The sequence below is a fragment of the Lucilia cuprina genome, chromosome 4, assembly GCF_022045245.1.
Source record: "Lucilia cuprina isolate Lc7/37 chromosome 4, ASM2204524v1, whole genome shotgun sequence".
Lineage (NCBI taxonomy): Eukaryota > Metazoa > Arthropoda > Insecta > Diptera > Calliphoridae > Lucilia > Lucilia cuprina.
In genome coordinates this window covers 545,198-569,293 of record NC_060952.1, presented here as the reverse complement: position 1 = coordinate 569,293, position 24,096 = coordinate 545,198, and the positions used below count along the sequence as shown (strand labels likewise).

Sequence of the window (24,096 nt, the reverse complement as noted above, 5' to 3'; positions counted from 1 at the left end):
TAATTTTAGGACTATAAAACAACCTTCAATTGATAATATTTTTTATGTTTTACTATGACATAACTCTCTATGAAATAGCATTTTGTGTAAATATCGATACCCTTAGTAAAACATAAAAAATATTATTATCAATTGTATGTTGTTTTATTGTCCTAAAATTACTACATATAATGTTACATAAATATTTTTGTATAAAAAATAATTTCTGAAATACAATTTGAATTTTTTGAAATACAATTTGAAAAATCTGAAATACAACTGGACTCTTTGGAAATACAATTTGAAAATTCTGAAATACATTTGGAAACTTCTGATACACAATTAGAATTTTCTGATATATAATTAGAAATATCTGAAACATAATTGGAAATTTCTGAAATATAATTAGAAATTTCTGAAACATAATTGGAAATTTCTGAAATATAAAAAACAATTCTGAAATATAATTAGAATTTTCTGATATATATTTAGAAATTTTTGATATATAATTGGAATTTTCTGATATATAATTAGAAATTTCTGAAATATAATTAGAAATTTTTGAAATATAATTGGAAAATTGTGAAATATAAATGGAAATTTCTGAAATAGAACTGGAAAATTCTGAAATACAACTGTAAATGGTGTAGTTGTTATTCATAATAGCAAAAATAAATTGAGGTGTTTTAGAGTTAAGTTGTTTTAATTTTAACTCAAGTGAGTTATAACCTCAACTCACTTGAGTTAGGTTTCTGCTGATGTTTGTAGCGTGCAATAATATTGGTCCTATACCTACCATAAGGTATACCAATCGGCTCAGAATCAGACAATTCAATGAAATTTTGCATATGATCATGAAAATAAATTAATTTTTTTATTTGGTTTAATATCAATAAATATGATATTTTATGAAATTTAATGAAGCAATATCAACCAAATTGTTGAAAAAGCAACAGATTATGAGGTTTTGGTCCAAATTTTTAATAGGTTATATTAAAATCTAATGACAGATAGAGACTATTGAATATATGTAGTCCCTCGATATTATGTATATTAATATGTTCGTTATATCTACAAAACTACACGTTTACAATTTACAAAATAGAATTAATGATGGCTTAAGTGATTGGCAGCAGTTGCTTAATGATTACAATTAATTACGTTTACAACTTAATAAGGTCATGTATGTTCGTCAACCTTCAGCCAACAACAATTTAAAATTTAACTCTAGTCTGAAACCGCCAAAACTTGTTTGTTAAACCAAGGACAAAATTTAATATTTATTATATTATTCTTTGTATTTAGAAGTCACTTTTTATTACCATTTGTTTTTAAGGATTTGGAATTAATGAGACGCCAGGTGGAGAATGAGATAAGAGAAACTTTCAGTCCTGATTTTGAGGTGGAAAATGGATTTGTTGATCCAAAAGCGCAAGCAGAAGGTAAACGATGATAGAATGAATCAGAGATGGAAAATTATTTTGTTATAAATGAACTTTGTGATTGGAATTTAAAATACAATTTTAAATTTATATAATTTTTTAATAATATTGTACCTAATCCTCCTTTATAACTTATTTTATCTTACCTGTCATATTAAAAACCTTCACCTTCCATCTCTGCTATGATTGATTTACATATTTTGATTGTATCATTGTATAGAGTAGGATTAAATCAAACATAACATATTAATTCAATATAGAGGCTGCCAATCTAGAACAATATGGAGCTGTTGATTTTGAACAAGATGAAAAAACTATTGTAACATTGACAGATCATGTAATGAGGGATCCTTGTTTATTTGGTGATTTTAGAAATGCCGCAAACGAGTCCGAACCCAGATTTTATGAAGATCTTCTAGATTATGAAGCCGTTTATCATTTGTTTAATGAGGTAATATTTAGAACCTACTTCGATATTAATAGTATTTAAAAAAGTAAATTAATTTTTTCTAAGATTCTTGAAGAGTATCAAGAACGTAAAGGTAAAATGGCACTAGTACTTTTTGAAGATTGTTTAGAGCATTTGACTAGAGTACATCGAACATTAAGGATGCATCGAGGACATGTTCTGCTTCTGGGTGTTGGTGGTAGTGGCAAGAAATGTATAACTAGACTTTCGGCGTTTACCGCTGAATGTGAAGTTTATGAAATAACTGTTACCAAAGGCTATAATGAACAATCTTTTCGCGATGATCTTAAAGTACTCTACATCATGGCAGGAGTAGAACGTAAAAAAACCGTATTTCTATTTACGGCTGCACAAGTGAGTGCAAAAACTTCTTACATAAGCTGATTTATAAAATGTTAAAATTATTTATTTTAAAAGGTTGTTGAGGAAGGCTTTTTAGAGTTAATTAATAATGTTCTGACAGTTGGTCTGATACCAGCTCTTTTTAATGATGAAGAAAAGGATGCTATCGTCAGTGGATGTCGTATTGCAGCAGAAGAAAGTGGATATTTAGCATCGAAGTAATGATTTAATATTTTCTCAAAGAAATTTTAATAAGTGCAGAATTTCTGATATTTAAGGGAATCAGTGTGGTCTTATTTCTTAGCAACATGTGCTCAGAATATGCATGTTGTAATGTGTATGTCACCTGCTGGTGATGCACTGCGAAGTCGATGTCGCAATTTCCCTGGACTAATTGGGAGTACGTATATTGACTGGGTATTCCCGTGGCCGGCACAGGCTTTATCTGCTGTAGCAAAGTTATTTCTTACCGAACACGCTTTGGTAAATTTATTTTCTTAAAAAATATAAATTCTATTATCAAATTTATATCGTTTGCAGATTCCTTCTATTCATCGTGGAAGCATAATAAAACACGTTGTTTATGTACACAGTACAATGCACCACTATTCCAAAGACTATTTACAGAAATTAAGACGTAATAATTACGTTACTCCTAAGCACTATTTGGATTATATCAATACATACTTGAAACTTTTAGGTTAAATGCATTTACCATTTTGATACCATTTTGAAATCATTCAATAATAAAATCTTTTTATTCATTTCATAGAGGAGAAAAATACGTTCATTTCGTCACAGCGAGATCGTCTAAAGGAAGGCATTCAAAAAATCGACGAAGCTTCAAAGCAAATTGACGAGCTACGAATTATAGTGACCGAACAAAAGCATAACGTGGCAAGAGCTTCGGAAGAATGTGAACAAATGCTGGTAGAAATTGAGGATGCTACGACGAAAGCTAATATTAAAAAGACAGAAGCTTCTGAAAAGTCTGTAGAAGTCGAAATAAAGGGAAAACAAATTGCAGTCGAAAAAGAGGAAGCAGAGATAGTTTTAGCTGATGCTCTTCCGGCTTTAGAAGAAGCTCGCAGAGCTCTTTCTGAACTAGATAAAGCACAAATTACTGAAATTAGATCTTTTGCTACACCGCCGCCTCAAGTGCAAGTTGTATGTGAGTGTGTTGTCATATTAAAGGGCATCAAAGAAATCAACTGGAAATCTGCGAAGGGAATGATGTCTGATGTCAGTTTTCTTAAAAGTTTGATGGAAATGGATTGTGAAGCACTGACAGGAAAACAGATTAACCAGTGCCGTAATCATATGAAATCCCAAAATCTTGATGAAATGGAAAAAATTTCTGTTGCCGGTGCTGGTCTTTTAAAATTTGTAAGAGCCGTCATAGGATTCTATGAGGTTTACAAAGAAGTAAAACCTAAAAAGGAACGAGTCGATTTTTTGGTTCAAGAGCAGGAGCAACAAATAAAATTGTTAAATCATTTAAACAATGAAATTACAAAGCTAGAAGCACAACTAGATTCACTAAACCACAGATATGCAGAATCCATGAAACAGATGAAAGTGTTAACGGAAATGATGCAGCAAGCCGAACGAAGATTGGTATGTCAGTGTTCTATGTTAATTACTAGCAATTTTTTTTAATATATAGACAATCTAGCTAAATGACTAATTTTTTGTTTATGATCAGATTGCATCCGACAAATTGATAAGTGGTTTGAGCTCAGAACGGGTGCGTTGGAGCCTTGATTTCGATAATTATGGCCATCAATTGGTTGTAATAGTGGGCCAATGTCTTTTATGTGCCTCATTCTTAGCATATACGGGTGCGTTTTCATGGGAATATCGTAAAACCATGATGTTTGATGACTGGTTGGAGGACATTAAATACAATAAAATTCCCATTCAGATTCCTTTTCGTATTGACGAAAATCTTACAACTGACATAGAGGTCTCTACATGGTCATCAGAGGGATTACCTCCAGATGATCTTTCCGTTCAGAATGGAGTATTGACTGTTCGGTCATCCAGATTTCCCCTGTGTATTGATCCCCAATTGCAAGCATGGACATGGATAAAGAGAAAGGAACAAAAAAATAATTTAAAAATCTTATCATTCAACGACAGCGACTTCCTTAAACAACTCGAAATGTCCATAATGTATGGTATTCCAGTGTTATTTGAAGATGTGGACGACTATATTGACCCAGTTATAGACAATGTTTTGCAAAAGAATATACAGATTGCCAGCGGAAGAAAATTTTTAATATTGGGTGACAAAGATGTCGATTACGATCCAAATTTTAGACTTTATTTGACAACAAAGTTTTCTAATCCAAAATTTGATCCAGCAGTCTATGCCAAGGCGATGGTTATAAATTATACTGTTACCCAAACTGGCCTGGAGGATCAACTTCTTAGCGTTGTTGTAAGAGCCGAGAGACCTGACTTAGAAGCTCAAAGAGAAACATTAATAGCCCAAACAAGTGAAAATAAGCAGTTGCTGCAACAATTGGAAGATTCTCTGCTCAGAGAATTGGCAACATCGACAGGCAACATGTTGGATAATATTGAATTAATAGATACTCTTGAAAACACAAAATCCAAAGCAGCAATTGTATTAGAACAATTGAAGCTTTCAGCAGAAACACAAAGAGATATTGAAAAGCTACGAGATGGTTACAGACCAGTTGCGAAAAGAGGTGCTGTCCTATTTTTTGCGCTCTCTGACATGTCCACTGTAAACTCAATGTATCAGTACGCATTAGCTGCATATCTAGATGTGTTTACGTTCTCGCTGCGAAAATCTGTACCAGATACGGTTCTCGCAAAACGTTTAAATAATATCATTAAAACTTTGACGGAGAACATATATTGCTATGGTTGTACCGGCATATTTGAAAAACATAAACTATTATTTTCATTTCAAATTGCTACAAAACTTGCCTTGAGAGATAGTATCTTAAGTCAAGCGGAATTAGACTTTTTTATAAAAGGATCGGTATTATTAACTAAAAGTGATCGAACATGTCCTGCAAAGTGGCTATCAGAAAAAAATTGGGAAGATATATTAAGGTTAGCGGCAGACTTTCCAGATCCGTTTGAAACTTTGCCCGAACATGTCCTGAAATTTACAAAAGAATGGAAAGAGGTAATTATAGGTAATTATATACATTTCATTCATTAAACAACTTTTTAAATAACCTATAGTGGTACGATTTGGAAAATCCTGAAGAAGTACCTTGTCCGGGCGAATTCAACATAAATTGCAAACCATTTCAGGCAAGTAAATAATCAATAAAAAAACAATTTATTGATATCTTCCCCATGGCATCAAAATGGTTTTCGTTCTCACAATTAAATTAAAACAAAAACGTTGTTGTAATCCTTACAAGTGTTTATTTCTTTTTTCTACAGAAGTTAATGATTTTACGTTGTTTCCGTATCGATAGAATTTTCCGTTCGATAAATCAGTATATTGTTGACACCATGGATGAGTTCTTTATAACGCCACCCGTTGTAAGTTTTGCAGCCATATACGAGCAAACAACATGCTTTATTCCAGTATGCTTCATATTAAGTACCGGTTCGGATCCAACAAATGATTTGATGAAATTGGCTGAACAATCTGGCGGTGGTTTGGGTAACTTTTGCCACATATCATTGGGACAGGGACAGGAAAAAGTAAGTAACTCAAATAATATTGTCTTTTTGTTCGAAGTTTTATTTTAATGACACTCATTAACATCCAAACAGACATATAAATGTACAGATATAAATGTTCTATTTACAAAAGAACATGGAAAACGCACGTCTCCTATTGTGTCAATTTTCTGCTGCAAAGTAAATAAACAAGAAATAAACAATCCGAGTTCAAAATACATGCATATATACATCCATACACACAAATAAATAACTAGGAGGTATCTAACTGCCAACCATTCACACATTCATTAAACCTAAAGAACAAGCATCCCTCTAACAGCTGAAGAAGGAACAAAACTTACATTTTGATCATAGTGAATCAACTACATACATACATACATACATACATACATACATACATACATACATACATACATACATACATACATACATACATACATACATACATACGTACATACATACATACATACATACATACATACATACATACATACATACGTACATACATACAAGAATCTGTTTTTGAAATTTTCCAAACACCTCCAAAATCTTGAGTACTTAAAAAGTATATTAGTTAAATTTCAACAGATTTTAAGTTTCTAAACGGATTTAGAAAGAAAAAGCCGGGGCCTTTAAAATGATATATATGATGTCTAAGTAACCTGGAGAAATATGTGTGTATTTCACACACATATTTCTGATTTAAGTTTTGCATCGTTATTCATGTTTTTACAAATTATTTTATATAAGAACCATACTGTTTATTGATGTATTAAAAACTAGGTATGTTCATGAGTAAAATGAAACTTTGTTTTTTAAAGTCCGTTAAGAATTGTCGACATTACTGAATACAAAACTTTTTTGATTTTTAGAAGAATGCTTTTATATATGATAGAGCTAAATGTGGGCCGATCCACATAAAATTTTGTAGAAGACTTTATGTATACATATATAAGTAATTTATATTGAATTTTATCGTGATATTGATATTAAAAGGATAATTTTGGAATTCAAGTTATTCTCTGAAAGAGGGTTTGTATAGAGACTAGGGTTAAATAAGTCCGTATTATTTAAGAAATCGGCAGTATCACTAAGGCCCCATACAAATCATCACTCAAAAAATTAATTTATATCAATAAATATCATGATTCCATTAATACCACGATATAACTCAGCATAAATAACTTTAATATTACATATAAAACATCTTACAGTTTTTGAAGAATTCTGCACAGAAAAAAGTTTCAGCATAATACTATGAAATATGTGTGTATTTCACACACATATTTCTGATTTAAGTTTTGCATCGTTATTCATGTTTTTACAAATTATTTTATATAAGAACCATACTGTTTATTGATGTATTAAAAACTAGGTATGTTCATGAGTAAAATGAAACTTTGTTTTTTAAAGTCCGTTAAGAATTGTCGACATTACTGAATACAAAACTTTTTTGATTTTTAGAAGAATGCTTTTATATATGATAGAGCTAAATGTGGGCCGATCCACATAAAATTTTGTAGAAGACTTTATGTATACATATATAAGTAATTTAAGGAGTGAGATCGAAAAATTCTTAACATACATATATGTTTATAAAAAAGAAACCACTAAACTTACAGCTTTATTTTTTTTTTTATTTGATTCAAATTATTATTACAATTTACAAAAAAAAATATTTTTATAGTTTTAATCACTAGTGATGAAATTTTGAACCCTTTTCGGAAACCCTTCCATTAACGTTTTTATAGTGCTTTCTGTCACTTTGCTCGAACATGTAGTCCATCTCCGTTTAAAATCTACCACACTTTTGGACACCTTTTTTGTACTCTTCAATTCTCTTTTAACAAGAGCCCAATATCTCTTCACTGGCCTTAGCTCCGGGCAGTTTGGAGGAATTGCCTCTCTTGGTACAAATACCACATTATTGTTCTGGTACCACTCAAGGGCTTGTTTACCATAGTGACAGGATGCCAAGTCAGGCCAAAAATAAGTGGACACATTATGAAGTCTTATGAGTGGAAGCAGCCTTTTTTGTAAACATTCCTTGATGTAAATTTCGGTATTTATAGAGCCAGTTGTAACAAATGATTGGCTTCTTTTGCCGTAACTGCATATTGCTTGCCATACCAAGAACTTTCTGGGAAATTTTGTCTGCTTTTGGGTCCTAAACTTTTCTTCAACATTCCCTCGAGCATCAGCAACATAAAACTTTTGACCTGGAAGTTGCGAAAAATCTGCCAGAACATACGTTTCGTCATCCATTATGCAGCAAGAATATTTTTTTATAAAACTTGACTTCAATTTCCGTGCTCTGTTTTTGGCCTCTAAATTTTTAGCAGCGTTCCTGTCAGGAACTTTTTGAGCCTTGTATGTTTTTAAACCTGCATTAACTTTAACTTTTCGTACCAAATAGTCCGAGCACTGAGCTAACCGAGCTGCTTTCCTACCGGATGTGTTGGGAGCTCTTTTGAAAATGCGTTCTATTTTTTGGCTTTAGAAACATCATGTGGTCCATTCCTTCTACCTGAACCAGGTTTTCTATCAACTGACAAGTTCTCCCGGTACTGTTTAATAACATTGGAAACAGTTTGACGGCAGACTTTTGTATGCTTGGCCAACTTTTTGTAAGACCAAGTTGGGTTTAGTTGAAAATATTTAATAATTTCAGTACCCACTTTTTTCTGGTCACTCATTTGAATCAGATTAACAAAAAATTAATATAATTGACATTACACATAATAACTGACATGTTTTTCAAAGGTAACTTGATCAAAAAAAAATCAAATAATACTTTGGTTGAAAAATGTAATGAAAAACGTGTGTTAAGAATTTTTCGATCTCACTCCTTATATTGAATTTTATCGTGATATTGATATTAAAAGGATAATTTTGGAATTCAAGTTATTCTCTGAAAGAGGGTTTGTATAGAGACTAGGGTTAAATAAGTCCGTATTATTTAAGAAATCGGCAGTATCACTAAGGCCCCATACAAATCATCACTCAAAAAATTAATTTATATCAATAAATATCATGATTCCATTAATACCACGATATAACTCAGCATAAATAACTTTAATATTACATATAAAACATCTTACAGTTTTTGAAGAATTCTGCACAGAAAAAAGTTTCAGCATAATACTATGAACTGCTTTCATTGATAAAAGTTAATAATATTTAAGAATAAGTTCCTAAATTGTATGAATTTTTTTAATTTTTATTTTTTCAAGCATAATCTAGAAGCCTTGACTTAAAATATGAAAAAAAGATGTTTTCAGATGTTTGCTGATGTTTTCTTCTTTAAGATTTAGTTTTTCAGCATTTCAATTTATATTATTTATTGTGCAAAATACGCTAATAAAGTATTACTATCTATTAAATTTGGAAACAGATTTGTAGATAATAGACTTTGTTGGAAATTTGTTCATAAATATTGCAAAAAAAGTAAAAATTCCAAAAAATCCGTAATGTACAAATTCATACATTCTATGAACTTCTAATATTTTCAATGAAAATGGTTTGGGAAAAAAGTCATTCATACAATTAATTAAAAAATTCATTTCAGTTATGTATTATTTTTTCTGTGTGTATTAAGAAAAATATCAATAACGTCACCAATTGCCAACGAATTTTTAAAAACAAAGTTGCATTTTACTCTTAACTAAACATGGGTTTATAATCAATTAATAAGTAGAGGGGTTCTTATATAAAACTCTATACTCTTCAGATAATTTTGGGGTATGGTTGCATTACATGATAGTTAGCTTGTAGCTGGTCTTTAAAAGTCGGTTATTTACGTTGCCAAATGGGAAATACGTTATTTCGGGACAACTTATAGTCAGTCTATAGAAGTAAAGTATAAGTGAATTTTTGTCGTAGTCGACTACCATATTGCTGGTACAAGTCTTCTCTCATTTGTTTTTTAATAAGCAAAAATGTTTGTGAAATTGTTTACTCGAAACTTAAACGCTTTCAGTTTGTTTGTACAAAAGTCAAAAAATTTTGATTTTTATATTCATAAATAACCATTTTTTTTTATAAAATTTACATTTCCAAGAAAAATTTACATTTGTTTCTTCGCAAATCCACAAAAACGTTAAAAATCGGTGTTTTATTAGAAATGCTTGAGTAGTGTGTGTTGGAATGAATAATGTATGCTTAGTACTCTGAAATAAAAAAAATTACCTTTGACGAGCTAGTTCATCGTAATGCAGGGTACGCACAAGTACATATGTACATGTCTGATTAGGTTTTACAGTAAATCCAATGATAACACGGTGTGACAAAATTACATAAAGGAAATACACTTTTGGGGAATATTGAAATAAATATGGTATTGTAATCTACTCAACCATATCTACAAACTGCTCTTGGTCACATGTTGATTGTTTTTTACTGTAACACAGTGTAATCAGCTGTCAATTCATTCTCGAACTTTTAATCCAATATGTTTCATTCGGTTCGATACTTATGCAATGTGTGTGGCTGATTGAGCCTAAACAAGAAACTCAATTTACATTAAATAAACTTCACTTCTGTTGCACTGAAACATCATCATGAAGTTTATTAGATTCACACTGAAACTAGCAAAAATGACGTGCAAAAATGATTCATGTAGACAAGAATGATTCTATATTTAAATTTCTTCAATTTTCTTTGTGTGAAGGGTCCAATACTAAATGCTTGTATTAAATAGATACTTAAATTTTACATTCCGACAAAAATTAAAATAATTAAATACCAGGTATTTTTGTATTACCTATACTTTTGTCAAAAACAAACAGATTTTAAGCTAGGATTTCCTACGCCGGTTTACCGGGTTACCATACCTGTTTTTTCTTATTAAGCACGATATTAAAATATAACTGTAACATTTTGAATATTTAAAAAAATAATAGTAATTAATCAGAATTAATCAAATAATTAATTTGATTATTTTCAAGGATAAATTTTGATTATTTTTGATTAATTTCAACATATTTGGTACAATTCTCAATTTTTTTACATTACGTGTAATGGAAAACTGTTTTTCAAGTCACACAATACGATTATATGACTGTTTTATTAAAAACAATATATTTATCAAGTTTACTTCGAGTGAAAATCTTGATCTCAGTGCAAGATATTAGAAAAAAATCTTTTCAAAATGGGTCTAAAAAATAATTACATTTTTCTTACAGTTTTTTTGGGAGGAAATTATACTAAATATATGAAAAATAATTAAAAATAATCCACTAATTTTTTGATAAATATTGATTTTTTTGTTATCTTTATTTTGTTGTTTTTAAATCCAATTAAAATTTTTAACAACGTTTTTAATTTTACTTAAAACTGAATGAAAAGTTTTTCTACCTCTTAGTTTTTGAATTGTATTTGTCAATCATCATTCACTTCTATGTACGATGGTAATCAGTAAAAGTGGATTTTTTGGTACTTTTTCATGATGAAGGGTATAAAACATGTCATGGTGAAAAGTATTTAGAATATAGAACTCTTACTTGTTTTTAAGTAATGTTCTATCAAAAGTTAAAAGATCTGGTTTTCAACTTTACAAATACTCACTATTTACTATTAATTTATTTGTTTCAGACCGCCATGAATTTATTAGATAAATCTATTCGACAAGGAATGTGGCTAATGTTACAAAACTGTCATTTGTTAATTAGTTTTGTACGGCAATTAGAAAAATATTTGGAGAAAGTAGATTCACCACATCCCGACTTTCGGTTATGGATAACAACTGATGCTAGTGACAGTTTTCCAATTGGCATATTGCAAAAGTCTTTAAAAGGTAATTTCAAAATATATTTATTTAATTTTTAATGTACATAAATGATGAATAAAGAATCCTATTAGTGGTTAAATGTTTATTAAAAGAATTTTAGAACATTCACAAACACAGATTTTAAAAATTGAATCAAATCAGTCTGTGATGTTTATTGAATTGATCGACTATGCTCTAAAGTATGTTACAAAATAATGTTGATTTTTTGCAAAAATAATAGAGTAATTAATTATGTTAAAATGTTTAGTAGTAAATTGATTTCTTATACATATATCACTAGAAACTGCCTTGTTTTTTTAAACACATTGTTACGCAAAAACTATAGGCCCAACTATAATATGAATAAGCAAGCTTAAGTTAATGACAAAATCGAACGAAAAGTCTCTTAAGTGCTTAAGAAAAACCTAGAAAACTTTTATGTGGCTATAATGTATTTACGTGCATTCAAAACACTTTAGCTCCATTTGCACATTTATGTGCCACACGTAATAAAAAAAGTAAATATTTCATAATATTTTATTGAAAAAAAATTATTTTCTTGACAATTTTAATGTTTTTCTTTATTTTCTTTGGGCACAATAAACAAACAATTGATTTCTTACTGAATGTGCTGTCAATATTGCTCTCTGCTTAAGCAAATAAAATTTGACGAAACTTAACGAAACTCTCTTAAGTACATTATAGTTTGTCACATACGTTTTATATGTGTTCGCACAGTTGCTTAAGCTGGCTTCAGTTAATGTAAGCATATTATAGTTAGGACTTATGTTGTGTCATCCCATGCATAGTTCTAGCTACTGTTATGTGAGCTTACATTTTTGTTATCTAGTATGAACTCCATTAACTAAAAAGGCATAATGTTTCTAATATTTTATTTTATATTTTTATTTTGTTGTTTTTATGAAAGAGACAAAAAATTTCTTCAAAAATATAGTATTTTAGAAGAAATTTTAGAAAAACAAATAAGAATTTCGAATCTGTGTATCGAATTTCATAGCTATACTCGAATACATATACTTTTGTGGGTCTATGATCAATATTTCGATGTGTTACAAGCGAAACACTGTATGACCAAAATGTCTAACTTTGACTCTAGCAGTTCTTCACCGATAGAGCTGAAAATGTATGTCTGGCCTACTATTCCATAGTACTAATCTTTGTGCAAATTTCATCGAAATTGGAAGACATCAATTTTAAAAGTTGGGTCACTTCATACGAAATGGGACACATATAGATAATGTTAGCTCAAACTTAAGTGAGCGGCAATGTACATATGTCCTTTTATATCCGTCTGTGTAAACATGAAACATGATTGCAATTTTCAACGTAATGACTGATTCTATTGATTTCTCTTGAATGAAGAACGAATTCTGTATTAAATGGTTAAAAACGGTCTATTATCCCCCCCTAACTATACGTTAAATCTTCTAGTATTCAAAATCATGATTTACACTAATATAGGTTATGTTGCAGTTTTAATCTTAGCTATATTATTTGATCTTAGAATTGTTGTAACAAAATTATTTACATATATTTCATTTATTTATTTTAGTTGTAACAGAACCTCCAAATGGTTTAAAATTAAATCTTCGTTCAACATTCTTTAAACTTCGTCAAGAACGACTAGAAAGCTGTACACATCGAGCATTTTTGCCATTAGTTTACGTCTTGGCCTTTTTCCATGGTGTAGTTCAAGTTAGCATAATTAATTTTTTTTGAACTTTGCATTGTTACAATGTCTGCTACATATTTAATATCTTTTGTTTCCTATTTAGGAAAGAAGAAAATACGATAAATTGGGTTGGAACATTTGTTACGATTTTAATGAATCTGATTTCAATGTATGCTTAGAAATATTGCAAACATATTTAAACCGAATCAATGACGATAGCGTGCCGTGGAACAGTCTAAAATACTTGATTGGAGAGGTAAGTACAAAATTGCATTGTTCTGTTTGTCTAGTACTGAATATGTCATCGCAAAAGGTCATGTATGGCGGACGTGTTATTGATGATTTCGATCGACGCATTACTCGAACTTACATGAACGAGTACATGGGAGATTTCCTTTTCGATTCGTTTCAACCATTTTACTTCTATAGGGATGAACATACTGAATATTGCCTTCCAAACGAAGACGTCATATTAAAGGAAGATTTTATAGGTTTGACTAAGAATATAACGAAAATGTATTTCGATTTTATATAATGAATTTCAAATTGTTATAGCTCATATCGATAAATTACCCTTGGTAAACAAACCAGATGTCTTTGGTTTACACCCAAACGCAGAAATCGGATATTACACTCAAGCTACACGTAGTATATGGAATTCTCTCATTGAATTACAACCTCAAACTGGTAAGTGCAATTAAAGATTGTTAACGTATCTGGTAACCTGTCATCGGAAAACCAATGAAGTTTTAATACGTTTAATATATTTAATATGTAGTAACAATAATGCAAACCTATAAATATGTATATACCAATTTTTTTCATACGCTAAATGTATATTTTACTGTACAATTATATTTTTAACTATTTATATATGTACTTATTAGCCACCCATTAGCAAATTCAACAACATACATAAATTAAAACACCTAAAAAGTATAAAAAAAATAAATAAAAAATATAAAACAAATTCATACATACATATTTTATTTTTAAAATTCAATTGAATTAAATTTAATTAATTAGTTGTGGTTTTGCAATTAACTTTATTGCACATTTTTATTTCAATACCACCATCAACAAACAATTGCACACAAACACTACAAGTACTACAAATACACGAAGCACTAAAGATATATTATAATATGCGCAGATTAACAAATTTGTATATGTAATACAGAGAAATATACATATATATTTTGAATATATGATTGAACTGTTTAATCTAGACATTTGTATATATTTCATGAAACGTCTTTAAGAAGCATTTTCATACAAATTAGTACTTCCAATATTTCATATCTTTCCTTAGCGGAAAATATTGAAAAATTAAGATAACCTTAAAAAAAACTTTTTATACCAAATATTGACCCCACGACACCCTGCACCACTACAGTTATCTGAGTATATGCATAGCTACTAAATTTTTATTATATATACTTAATATTTTATAAATTTTTCATCCAAACGCTTCATTAGCTGAAAAATGGACACCAACAAAAAACGGTAAATTACAAATGCTCAATGGTAATTATTAATGAACAAAAGAACACTGCCTTAGCAGTGTTTAAGGATAAAGATAATATATGTATGTACATATATTCATTGTTTAAACCTAGATTAAACTAAAATGTTTGTTTTTATCTATTTTTAATTTTGTTAATAATCGAGGTTTATCTAATAGTTATGGAGTGAATTTTCTAGATAATCACTTAAAAGCAATAAGTAAGATATCTTCTGGATGATAAATATATTATTTTTATTAAGAAATATTATAATATATTTAAATTGACTTTTTATATTATTATTAAATTGAAAAACAAGTAAGAGTTATATATTCTGCTATACCGAATCTTATATACCCTTCACCATGGTGTGTAAAAACAAGAGTCAGTACCAAAAAGTCCTCTTTTACATCACTAACTTCAGGCTCAATATGCTTAATTATTATAGAAATTTAAAAAAAATCAAAAAAGTACCTTTTAAAAAACGAAAAAGTATTAAAAAGTAGCCAAAAGTTCCGACTCTACATACAAAATTTCAAAATAATTTAAAAGCAGCATTTGTGGGACGAAAAAGTACCATAAAAATCCCTTTTTATGTGTTCTCGTCTAATCCGGGCTCTACATAATTAATACCATGTTTCTGGGTTCATTATTTATAGTGCCTTACATACAATATACATACATACATACATACATACATACATACATACATACATACATACATACATACATACATACATACATACATACATACATACATACATACATACATACATACATACATACTTGAATTTAATTCATTTAAATACTATATCCAATTCAATTTATATATCGATATTTCAACAGGTGATATCTCTGGAGGCATAAGTCGTGACGAATTTATTGACAACGTTGCATCAGATATATTGGACAAATTACCGACAGCGTTTGAAACATGGCGTGTGAAAAAGCAAATTCAAATGAGTTTAACTCCAACTGGTGTCGTTCTTCTTCAAGAATTAGATCGTTTCAATTTATTGGTTTTGAGAATTAAAAAAACTCTTGAATTACTTAGAAAGGCAAGTATATCGTAACATAAAACGCAAATGGCCCCATCTAACATTTTTGAATTTAACAAACAATAAACTATTTAAATTGAAATGTTTGTTCCTATGTTTGTTCCGATTTACTTGTAACTAAAATAAAGTTATTGTTTAATAGTGAAACCTATCAGTTAGTTGACAATAAATTTGACTTTTTACCTTCAATGTTTTAATGTTTTTGTAGATTGGGCCTATTGTTTTTTGTCAATAAAATAACAAATTTTGGTCGGACAATTTTTAGTGTAGATATTTGTTTTTCAAATTTTGGTAATCAATTTCGTAACATAAATTAAAACATCAACTAATTCCATATGTCCATATTCGATTTGGGAAGTTTTTTTTAAGAAATGTTAACATTAACTTTTTAATGGGGCATTGAGTAAGAAAATAGACTAGCAAACACAAAAAATAACTGGTAAACCATTTTTAAGTCCGAAAAAGTCGGGTAAGCAGATTTTTGGTAATCGTTGGACCACTTTTTTCTAATATTACTTGCCTACTTACGGGGTAAGTAAAGATTTTGCTGTCGTTTCTGTCTTATTGAGCTTTTCAATGTTAAAAATTAATTTATGAATTTTGAAGAGCATATTCGAGGTTTCCCTGATAATAAGATAGTTAATCAAAAAAATAAATTTAATCTGATTAATGAAAACTTACATTAAAAACAAAAAAATTATTTTCAAGTCTTCATAATTTATATTAATTATTGGAATATTATAGCAGTTAGAGTCCTCAAATTTTGTCGAAGGCAAGTTAGTGTCAATATGATTATTTAGGATAAAAAGTGGGCGGACTAGCGTTAGGGGGCGTGTCACCTCCCATATAAATTACAGTTAGAATCCTAAAATTTTGCACAAATAATTTTAACATCCATGTAAACATTTTTTTATTGTATATGACTTAGTAAAGTAAAATTATGCTGATTATAATTTATTCTCATATAAACAAAAATATTTAAGTTTAAATTTTAAAATTTTAATTTTTGACCATGACTTAGCAATCTTTTTTTGCAAAACACTTCCCTACTTACGACAGCAAAAACAATTTATTTAATGCTAATCGATTCTATACACCTTTGCATATGATATTTTTGTTAATAGGAAAACAATAAGAAAAATTGCTAAAATTTAATGGTTTATAATCAAAAACTAATTTATATATAATTTATATTAAATTAGTTTTAATAATTACCTGAATTATACACTAGAAATGCATAAAAAGATGAAATAGCCTTATAAATTGTATGAAATACCCGGGTATGTTGGGCATTGATGTACGTAATTTTGCTCGGGTATAGACAAGACGTTTAAATTGTTAAATGCTCTATTCGACTATGCTATGCGACGCTGCATAAGTATTTGCAAATAATGTGAATAAAATGTTAATGTACATATGTATATGTAAATGAATTCAATAGTATATTAAACGTTTAATATGTATATACAATGTATATTATACATACGATTCTGCTCAATTTTTTTAACAGTTGTTTTAAAACACCAACAAAAAAAATAATTTTGTTGGTATATAGTTTCATATATTGCTACATGTTTCCGGGAAAAAACTTACAGTAAAAAGTAAAAGTTAAAATGCTAGTAAAACCACTTTTCACTACTTCTTCATTATCATTTTAACTCATTATTTTACCACGGTTATCTCATTTCGCTTACAAAGAAGTTATTGAGTATGTTGTTTGTTTTTAATAATAATGAGGAACCAGTGAGAATACGGACCAGGGAATTCGGTAGTCATAGAAAAGTGGTTATGGCAGTACAACCGAGTTTTTGTTGGATTATTCTTACTATTTGCTTATTTCCCTGAATGTTTCATTCTATTTTAGTTTATACAAAATAATGTATTTATTTTTAGTTATTTTTGACAACAAAAAAAGTTTTCGTATTTTGTAAATAAAATAAATTTTGCCTGACTACCATTAAGGCGTATGAGTAGCATGAATTATTATGTTGGCAAATTGTCAGTTAAATTTGAATATAATATTGTAAATATTTAGCAGTTTCGAATTGTAATCTTTGTAGTTTTTCATTTTTCTTGTGTTTATACAAACGAATTCATGCTATAAAATATGACTTGAATTATGTGTTACATTCTTTGGCGCATTAATAAACATTGATGTCATTCGAACTGATTTAATAGATATACATAATACATATGTATATGCATAATGTATATATATTATACATATGTACTAGAGATGCCAACCACGAAATCAAGATCCCGAAAATTCCAGGATTTTCCCGAGATTCGGGATTTGCAAATTAAATTTTTTCTTTTTGAAAATATTTATAAATTTGCAAATTACCATCCTTTTTTATTTTTGATTGATGCAAAACGAATATAAATTCATTTCGTTTTTAACATATCGAAAAAACGAGTCAGAAGACTCATTATATCTGAGCTGCAAATTTAGACAAAATTTACACAAGAAGATTTTGCATTCCAAATTTTACACAAATCTGAGTGATACCGGTTCAGGTAAATAAGCTTGTTCTAAATGTACATTATTGTTTCCCGTGAACCACTTTATAAGAGGAATACCTCCAAAATTATGCGTTTTAATGTACTAAAAAAGCGATTGAAAATCTTGATATCAGTATAATATGTTCAAAAGTTTATTTTTATTTATTTTAATAATCTAAAATTTTTATATCCATTTCAATGAAAAGAAAATAATATTCTTCTACAACCGATTAAAAATCATATTGTGGAACAAAAATATTCTACAATAATGTTGAAATTATATTTGCCGTAATCCGCTCAAAATTGCGTAATTTTTTAAGATTCATTTGGAGGTAATTTAAAATACTCTGTTTTTCAAAAATTACACTGAATTCTGGATTTTCTTTACAAACATGATTATTTAAAGATTTATACATTTAAATTAACCAGAATCCCAGGATTTGTAAAAGCCAGTGCCGTTTGGCATCCCTAATATGTACTAATTACCTACAGCCAAAAACTCACATTCTGAAAAAGGAAAAAAATTAAAAGTGTCGCAGTTAGGATTTTGGTGCAGTTTACTTCAACGTTTTTAAATTAAGCATTGACATATGTAGTTTGTCAATGGTATCGGAATTGTTAACAAATTTTTTCGAGATATAGTGCATTATTTTGCATTGCACTAATATTTTATAATCTTAATATAGATTTTATCTATAGCCAATTTGTTATAATTGTTACGTTAGTATCACAGGTCATATTTAAAATTTTAATTCGGAAAAAATTGGTTGTCACAATACACATATTTGGAATAATAGTCCCACATTTTTTTTAAATCAGACTTTAAATAGAAATATAGAAATTAATTAATTATATAATTAATACAACTATATCGAAAGCTTTCAAATGCCCGGGGTTTTAAGTGGTTTAGTTATATTTAAGTAAAGAAAATAATTAGTATTTATGCTCAAAAGTACTAATTTTAACCACTTTTTAATATTTTAAATTTAGTGTCTTTAGGATATTTTATTCAGCAAATATAGACCTCCTTTTTTTGCCCCCTTTGGCTGGGCCTCTAAAATATGCATATTTCCGATACTATAAGGCGTACTTGCTTTAGAAGAGAAATATTGGTCTCAAAGCACAAAAGTAGTTTTTCCCCCTTTCGTCCCCTTTTGTCCCCTTTTGTTCCAACTTTCGCAACAGTACTATGCTAATTCATCTTTCTGAAACTTTAAAAAGCCTAATGGAATATATTTTGCTTTTAGTAAAGACAATAATTGGTATTTATGCTCAAAAGTACTAATTTTTTATTTTAACCCTTCTTTGTGCCCCCTACTCCAAATTTTAAAAAACGATATAGCCTATAACACCAAGAATAGATCTACCAATGTTCCAAAATTTAAAGAAAATTGGTTGAGCCGTTTAGATGTGATTGACGAACAAACAAACGAACAGACTTACAAAGAGATTTATAATATACATATATTAGGATTTCAAAAAATAAAATAAATATATATTTAGGCAATGAATTCCTTTAGAGTTTTGGTTTAGTTCCATGAATTACAAAATAAAATTAAAATTTTTGCTACCGGTCAATTTAAATTTTTTAAATATTCATAACTTAATTGTTTAAGTAGGGAGTTATTTGAATTTTATTGGGATTTGTTTGTTTCATTGGAATTAGAGCATTAAAAAACCTGGTCTATTTCAAAAACCGGCTTTCGAATAATTCGAAAAATTCCAATTTTTAAAAAAACCGGTTTCGAATACGATTTTTAATTTATATATTAACAAGGAATTCAATATTTATAATGCATTTATGTAAACACATTTCATTTTAAAATCATTTTTATAACAAACATTTTTAAAATTCATTCTCAAAAAATATTAACAACAAAAGATCGATTTTTTTGTTTGTTTTGAATGTTGAAGTTGGACAGATTGTTAAAAGGCAATTATATATAAAAGATTTCTAGCTTTTCCGTTCTTTTGTTGCATTTATCCAGGTATATATAAATTATCCAGGTATATATAAATTATCATATAATAATGAATGCCGTTCTCTGGTCTTTCTTGAATTTTGCTTACTACTTATTGTGCTGTTTAAATCGGAAATTAGACTTGTAGAATTATCAATTTCAAAACATAAATCAACATAAGAATCAACTAATTCTTCATCCAACTCATTGCGTGGAAATAAACGATTATATAATTACACAACAAACTCTTTGGATTCTGCTTTGGTGGAGTAGATCAAAATGTGGTCATTAGTTGAGTTGAAAAACAATTCTTGTGCATTTTGTGTTTTAATTTTCCTTAAATTGTTGAAAAACAATTTAATTTAATTAAATTGCTTCGCCCTTTACAAGGATTCATTAAAATCCTTAGATAACTCTTTTAAAGCTATTTTAGATGAAAAAGGTATTAAAGAAAATTCTAGAACATCATGATTTTCACATTTCCATGTTTACATGATAATGAATTCCATCTGTTTTGTTTTTCATTCGATTTATTGAAAATCTTTACATATTTGGGTAATTACACCGGCTTTTTATAAACATATATAATTGTACATACATATATGTATTATATAAAATAAGGTAATTTAATAAACCGGTTATTCGTTATAAAAAACCAGCTTGTCGAATACTTCAAAAATTTGAAATATTCGAAAACTGTCGGTTTTTTAATGTTAAAAAACCGGTTAACCGGTTTTCGGTTTTTGAATACTCTAATTGGAATCTATTTTGATTTTTTTTTTTTGGGAGTTATTTCTTCATGGAAAGTTAATTTATTCGGGAGCTTTTTCACTACACCTTTACTATATTTCTTTCGTTGAATAACAGATCAATAATTTAGTCAATTACGTTCTTTAATTGTTAATTAGGAACCCTCCCATTAGGAACCTCATTAAAAGTAGATCATATTTAATTAATATCCATTGTTTTATTTTAGGCGATTGCAGGCGAGTTTTAGATGGATAATATTGCTAACTCATTATTCAATGGTTTTCTACCAGCAGACTAGTAGAAAACCTCATAAAAAATAAATTGTATATAATTAATATCCAATGTTTTATTTTAGGCGATTGCAGGCGAGATTGGTATGGATAATATTTTGGATAATATTGCTAACTCATTATTCAATGGTTTGCTACCAGCAGATTGGCGTAAATTAGCTCCGGACACTTGTAAACAGTTGGGCTCTTGGCTAGAACACTTACAGGTAGGTCACGACTAGGTTTCTTGGACTTATTTTAGTTCCTTTAATTGGAGATAAATTGCTGAGTGAATTATTCATAGAATATAATAAAAAAACTTTTTATTACATAAAAATTGTGATTCGTAAATAATATTATTCGAATACAATATATATCTGAGATTTTCATCAATTTGTTTTTACTTTTAACTCTCCCCTTATATGTATGACTGTCCTACTTGGTTATGGTTAGAAACGTGCAACACAATTCAAGTATTGGTCAATGTCGGGCGAACCGTTGGTAATGTGGCTCTCTGGTTTACACGTTCCACAAAGTTATTTAACAGCTTTGATACAAGTATGTATACTAACTAGTTTATTTTACTAATTGTTTAAATAAATCATGTATGTAAAAATTAGAGGAATATCCTTTTTAGGAATCTATAGGTGTTAATGTAACCAATCGATAGGTGTTAGTGTAACCAATAAAGATATTTCGTAGCACTTTATATCTGGAAAAAATTAATGAAATTGAAATATCAGAACACTGACACCAAGAAGGGATTGAGTTGCACAAAATCCCTGAATAGCCTCAGATTTTCCTCTTTCAGATTTAACAGTGCTTAGATACATTTATTTATTATTTTTCATCATCTGAATGTATAGTTTGTCTATATGTATATATTTTATAAACACGTATATTTTTTCTATGAATTGTAGTAGTAATAACACATGACAACTTTACAGGTAGCCTGTCGCAAAAATGGATGGCCATTGGACAAATCCCAGATGTATACCTGCGTTACAAATTTTATCGATCCTGACGATATTGAAGAAAGACCAACAACGGTAAGAATGAAACTTATTTGTTGTACTTGCTTTTAAGTATTTCTAACAAATTCTTCAGAAAACTCTAGTTCATTAGAACGTATAAATTCTAAAACAGTTCGAAAAATAATAAAAACATAAAAATAAATAAAACATTTCTTTTATAGAAAAAGATATGACATGTAAAGAGATAATTTCTAATATCTAAGAAAGAAATAAATTAAAGAATTGGAAAATTATAATTATATAATTAAAGGAAGAAAAATATCGTAAGAAGCAAAAACATTCAATTTCTTTTTATTGAATTAACCGAAAAAGTTTGTTTAAACAATTATGTAATGTTTAAACGATCACATCAGAGTTTCAAACGGATTTTTGATAACGGCTTGGCCAACACTTCGGTAGCTTGATCTTTTGTTGATACTTGCTGTACCAACAAATAGCCATCAGTAACCATATCACGAATAAAGAAATATTTAATTGCATAATCCTCTTATGAAATTAAGGATAAGTTTGTCATTCCGTTTGTAATTTCTATAATATAATTTTCCGACCCTATAAAGTATATATAATCTGGATCCTTATAGATAGCGGAGTCGATTAAGCCATGTCCGTCTGTCTGTTTAAATCAGTTTTGTATGTTTAGTATGTTCGTTATGTATGTTTAGATGTCTGTTGGTTTAGATGCCTTGTGTATTTTGTGTTTTATTTCGTTTAGCGTTGTTGTTGTTGTTCTTATTGTTTACCTTTTGATGTAAGTAATAATAATGTAGTGGGGAAAAATTTAAAATTTATAAAAGATGTTTAAAATACACTATGGTGAAGGGTATAAAAGATTCGGCACAGCCGAATATAGCACTCTTACTTGTTTATTATAAACAAGAAAGAGTGTTATATTCGGCTGTGCCGAATCTCATATACCCACCATCAAACAGTATGCCGTAAAAGGAATGTTCCGCTATCTGGGTAATATTTGAAAAAATGCTTTAGTCAATTATGTACCGAGCTCTTTTGAACTAACAAAATATTAATTTTTAAAACCCATATGTTTTAGTTAAATTTTAAACCGTGAGCGTATGAGTAATTTTCTAAAGAGGACCTTTATATGTGTCAATTATGAACCGATACTCATAAAATTTTGTACATAGATTTCGTTTGTATAGAACCTGTTTATGCAAAATTTCATATTTTAAATAAGGAAAACTCGTATTTTAATACCCAAAACTCGTTCCTGAAGGGAACCTTTTTTAGGGGCTAGGGTCAGTTATAGATCAATCCTCAATAAATTCGGAATGAAGAATTATGTTATCTATCTATATATATAAAATTCTAACGTTACTGACTGACTGACTGACTGACTGATTGACTGATTCATCATCGCACAGCCTAAACGGTTAGAGCTAAAGAGCTGAAATTTGGACAGGGGGTAGGTCTCCCACAAAATAGATCCACTAAGACGGGATTTTTGGAAATTCGAATGTTTAGGGGGTAAAAAAGGGTAAAAACGGGTAAAATCGGTAACCTCATATCTCCTAAACTAGACTAGATACAAAAATAGTTTAAAGCTTATCGTCGTTCATTTAAAAAATAAGCGGACAGGTGTCTGGTACTTTTTTCAATTTCGGCCCCTTTAGGGAATAAACGGGTAAA

General features: G+C 29.1%; 1 protein-coding gene across 1 annotated transcript in view; it reads left to right on the top strand.

The window, feature by feature from the left end:
* LOC111684599 (dynein axonemal heavy chain 10) overlaps positions 1–24,096 on the top strand; it is a 126,287-nt gene that overhangs the window by 95,083 nt on the left and 7,108 nt on the right. The window contains 19 exon segments of the mRNA XM_046948842.1: positions 1,316–1,421; positions 1,682–1,872; positions 1,936–2,244; positions 2,308–2,450; positions 2,511–2,715; positions 2,773–2,932; positions 3,005–3,849; positions 3,938–5,398; positions 5,458–5,529; positions 5,665–5,931; positions 11,506–11,707; positions 13,254–13,396; positions 13,477–13,629; positions 13,687–13,864; positions 13,929–14,060; positions 15,725–15,936; positions 21,505–21,645; positions 21,872–21,976; positions 22,366–22,467. Of these exon segments, the coding sequence (XP_046804798.1) occupies positions 1,316–1,421; positions 1,682–1,872; positions 1,936–2,244; positions 2,308–2,450; positions 2,511–2,715; positions 2,773–2,932; positions 3,005–3,849; positions 3,938–5,398; positions 5,458–5,529; positions 5,665–5,931; positions 11,506–11,707; positions 13,254–13,396; positions 13,477–13,629; positions 13,687–13,864; positions 13,929–14,060; positions 15,725–15,936; positions 21,505–21,645; positions 21,872–21,976; positions 22,366–22,467 (5,127 nt within the window).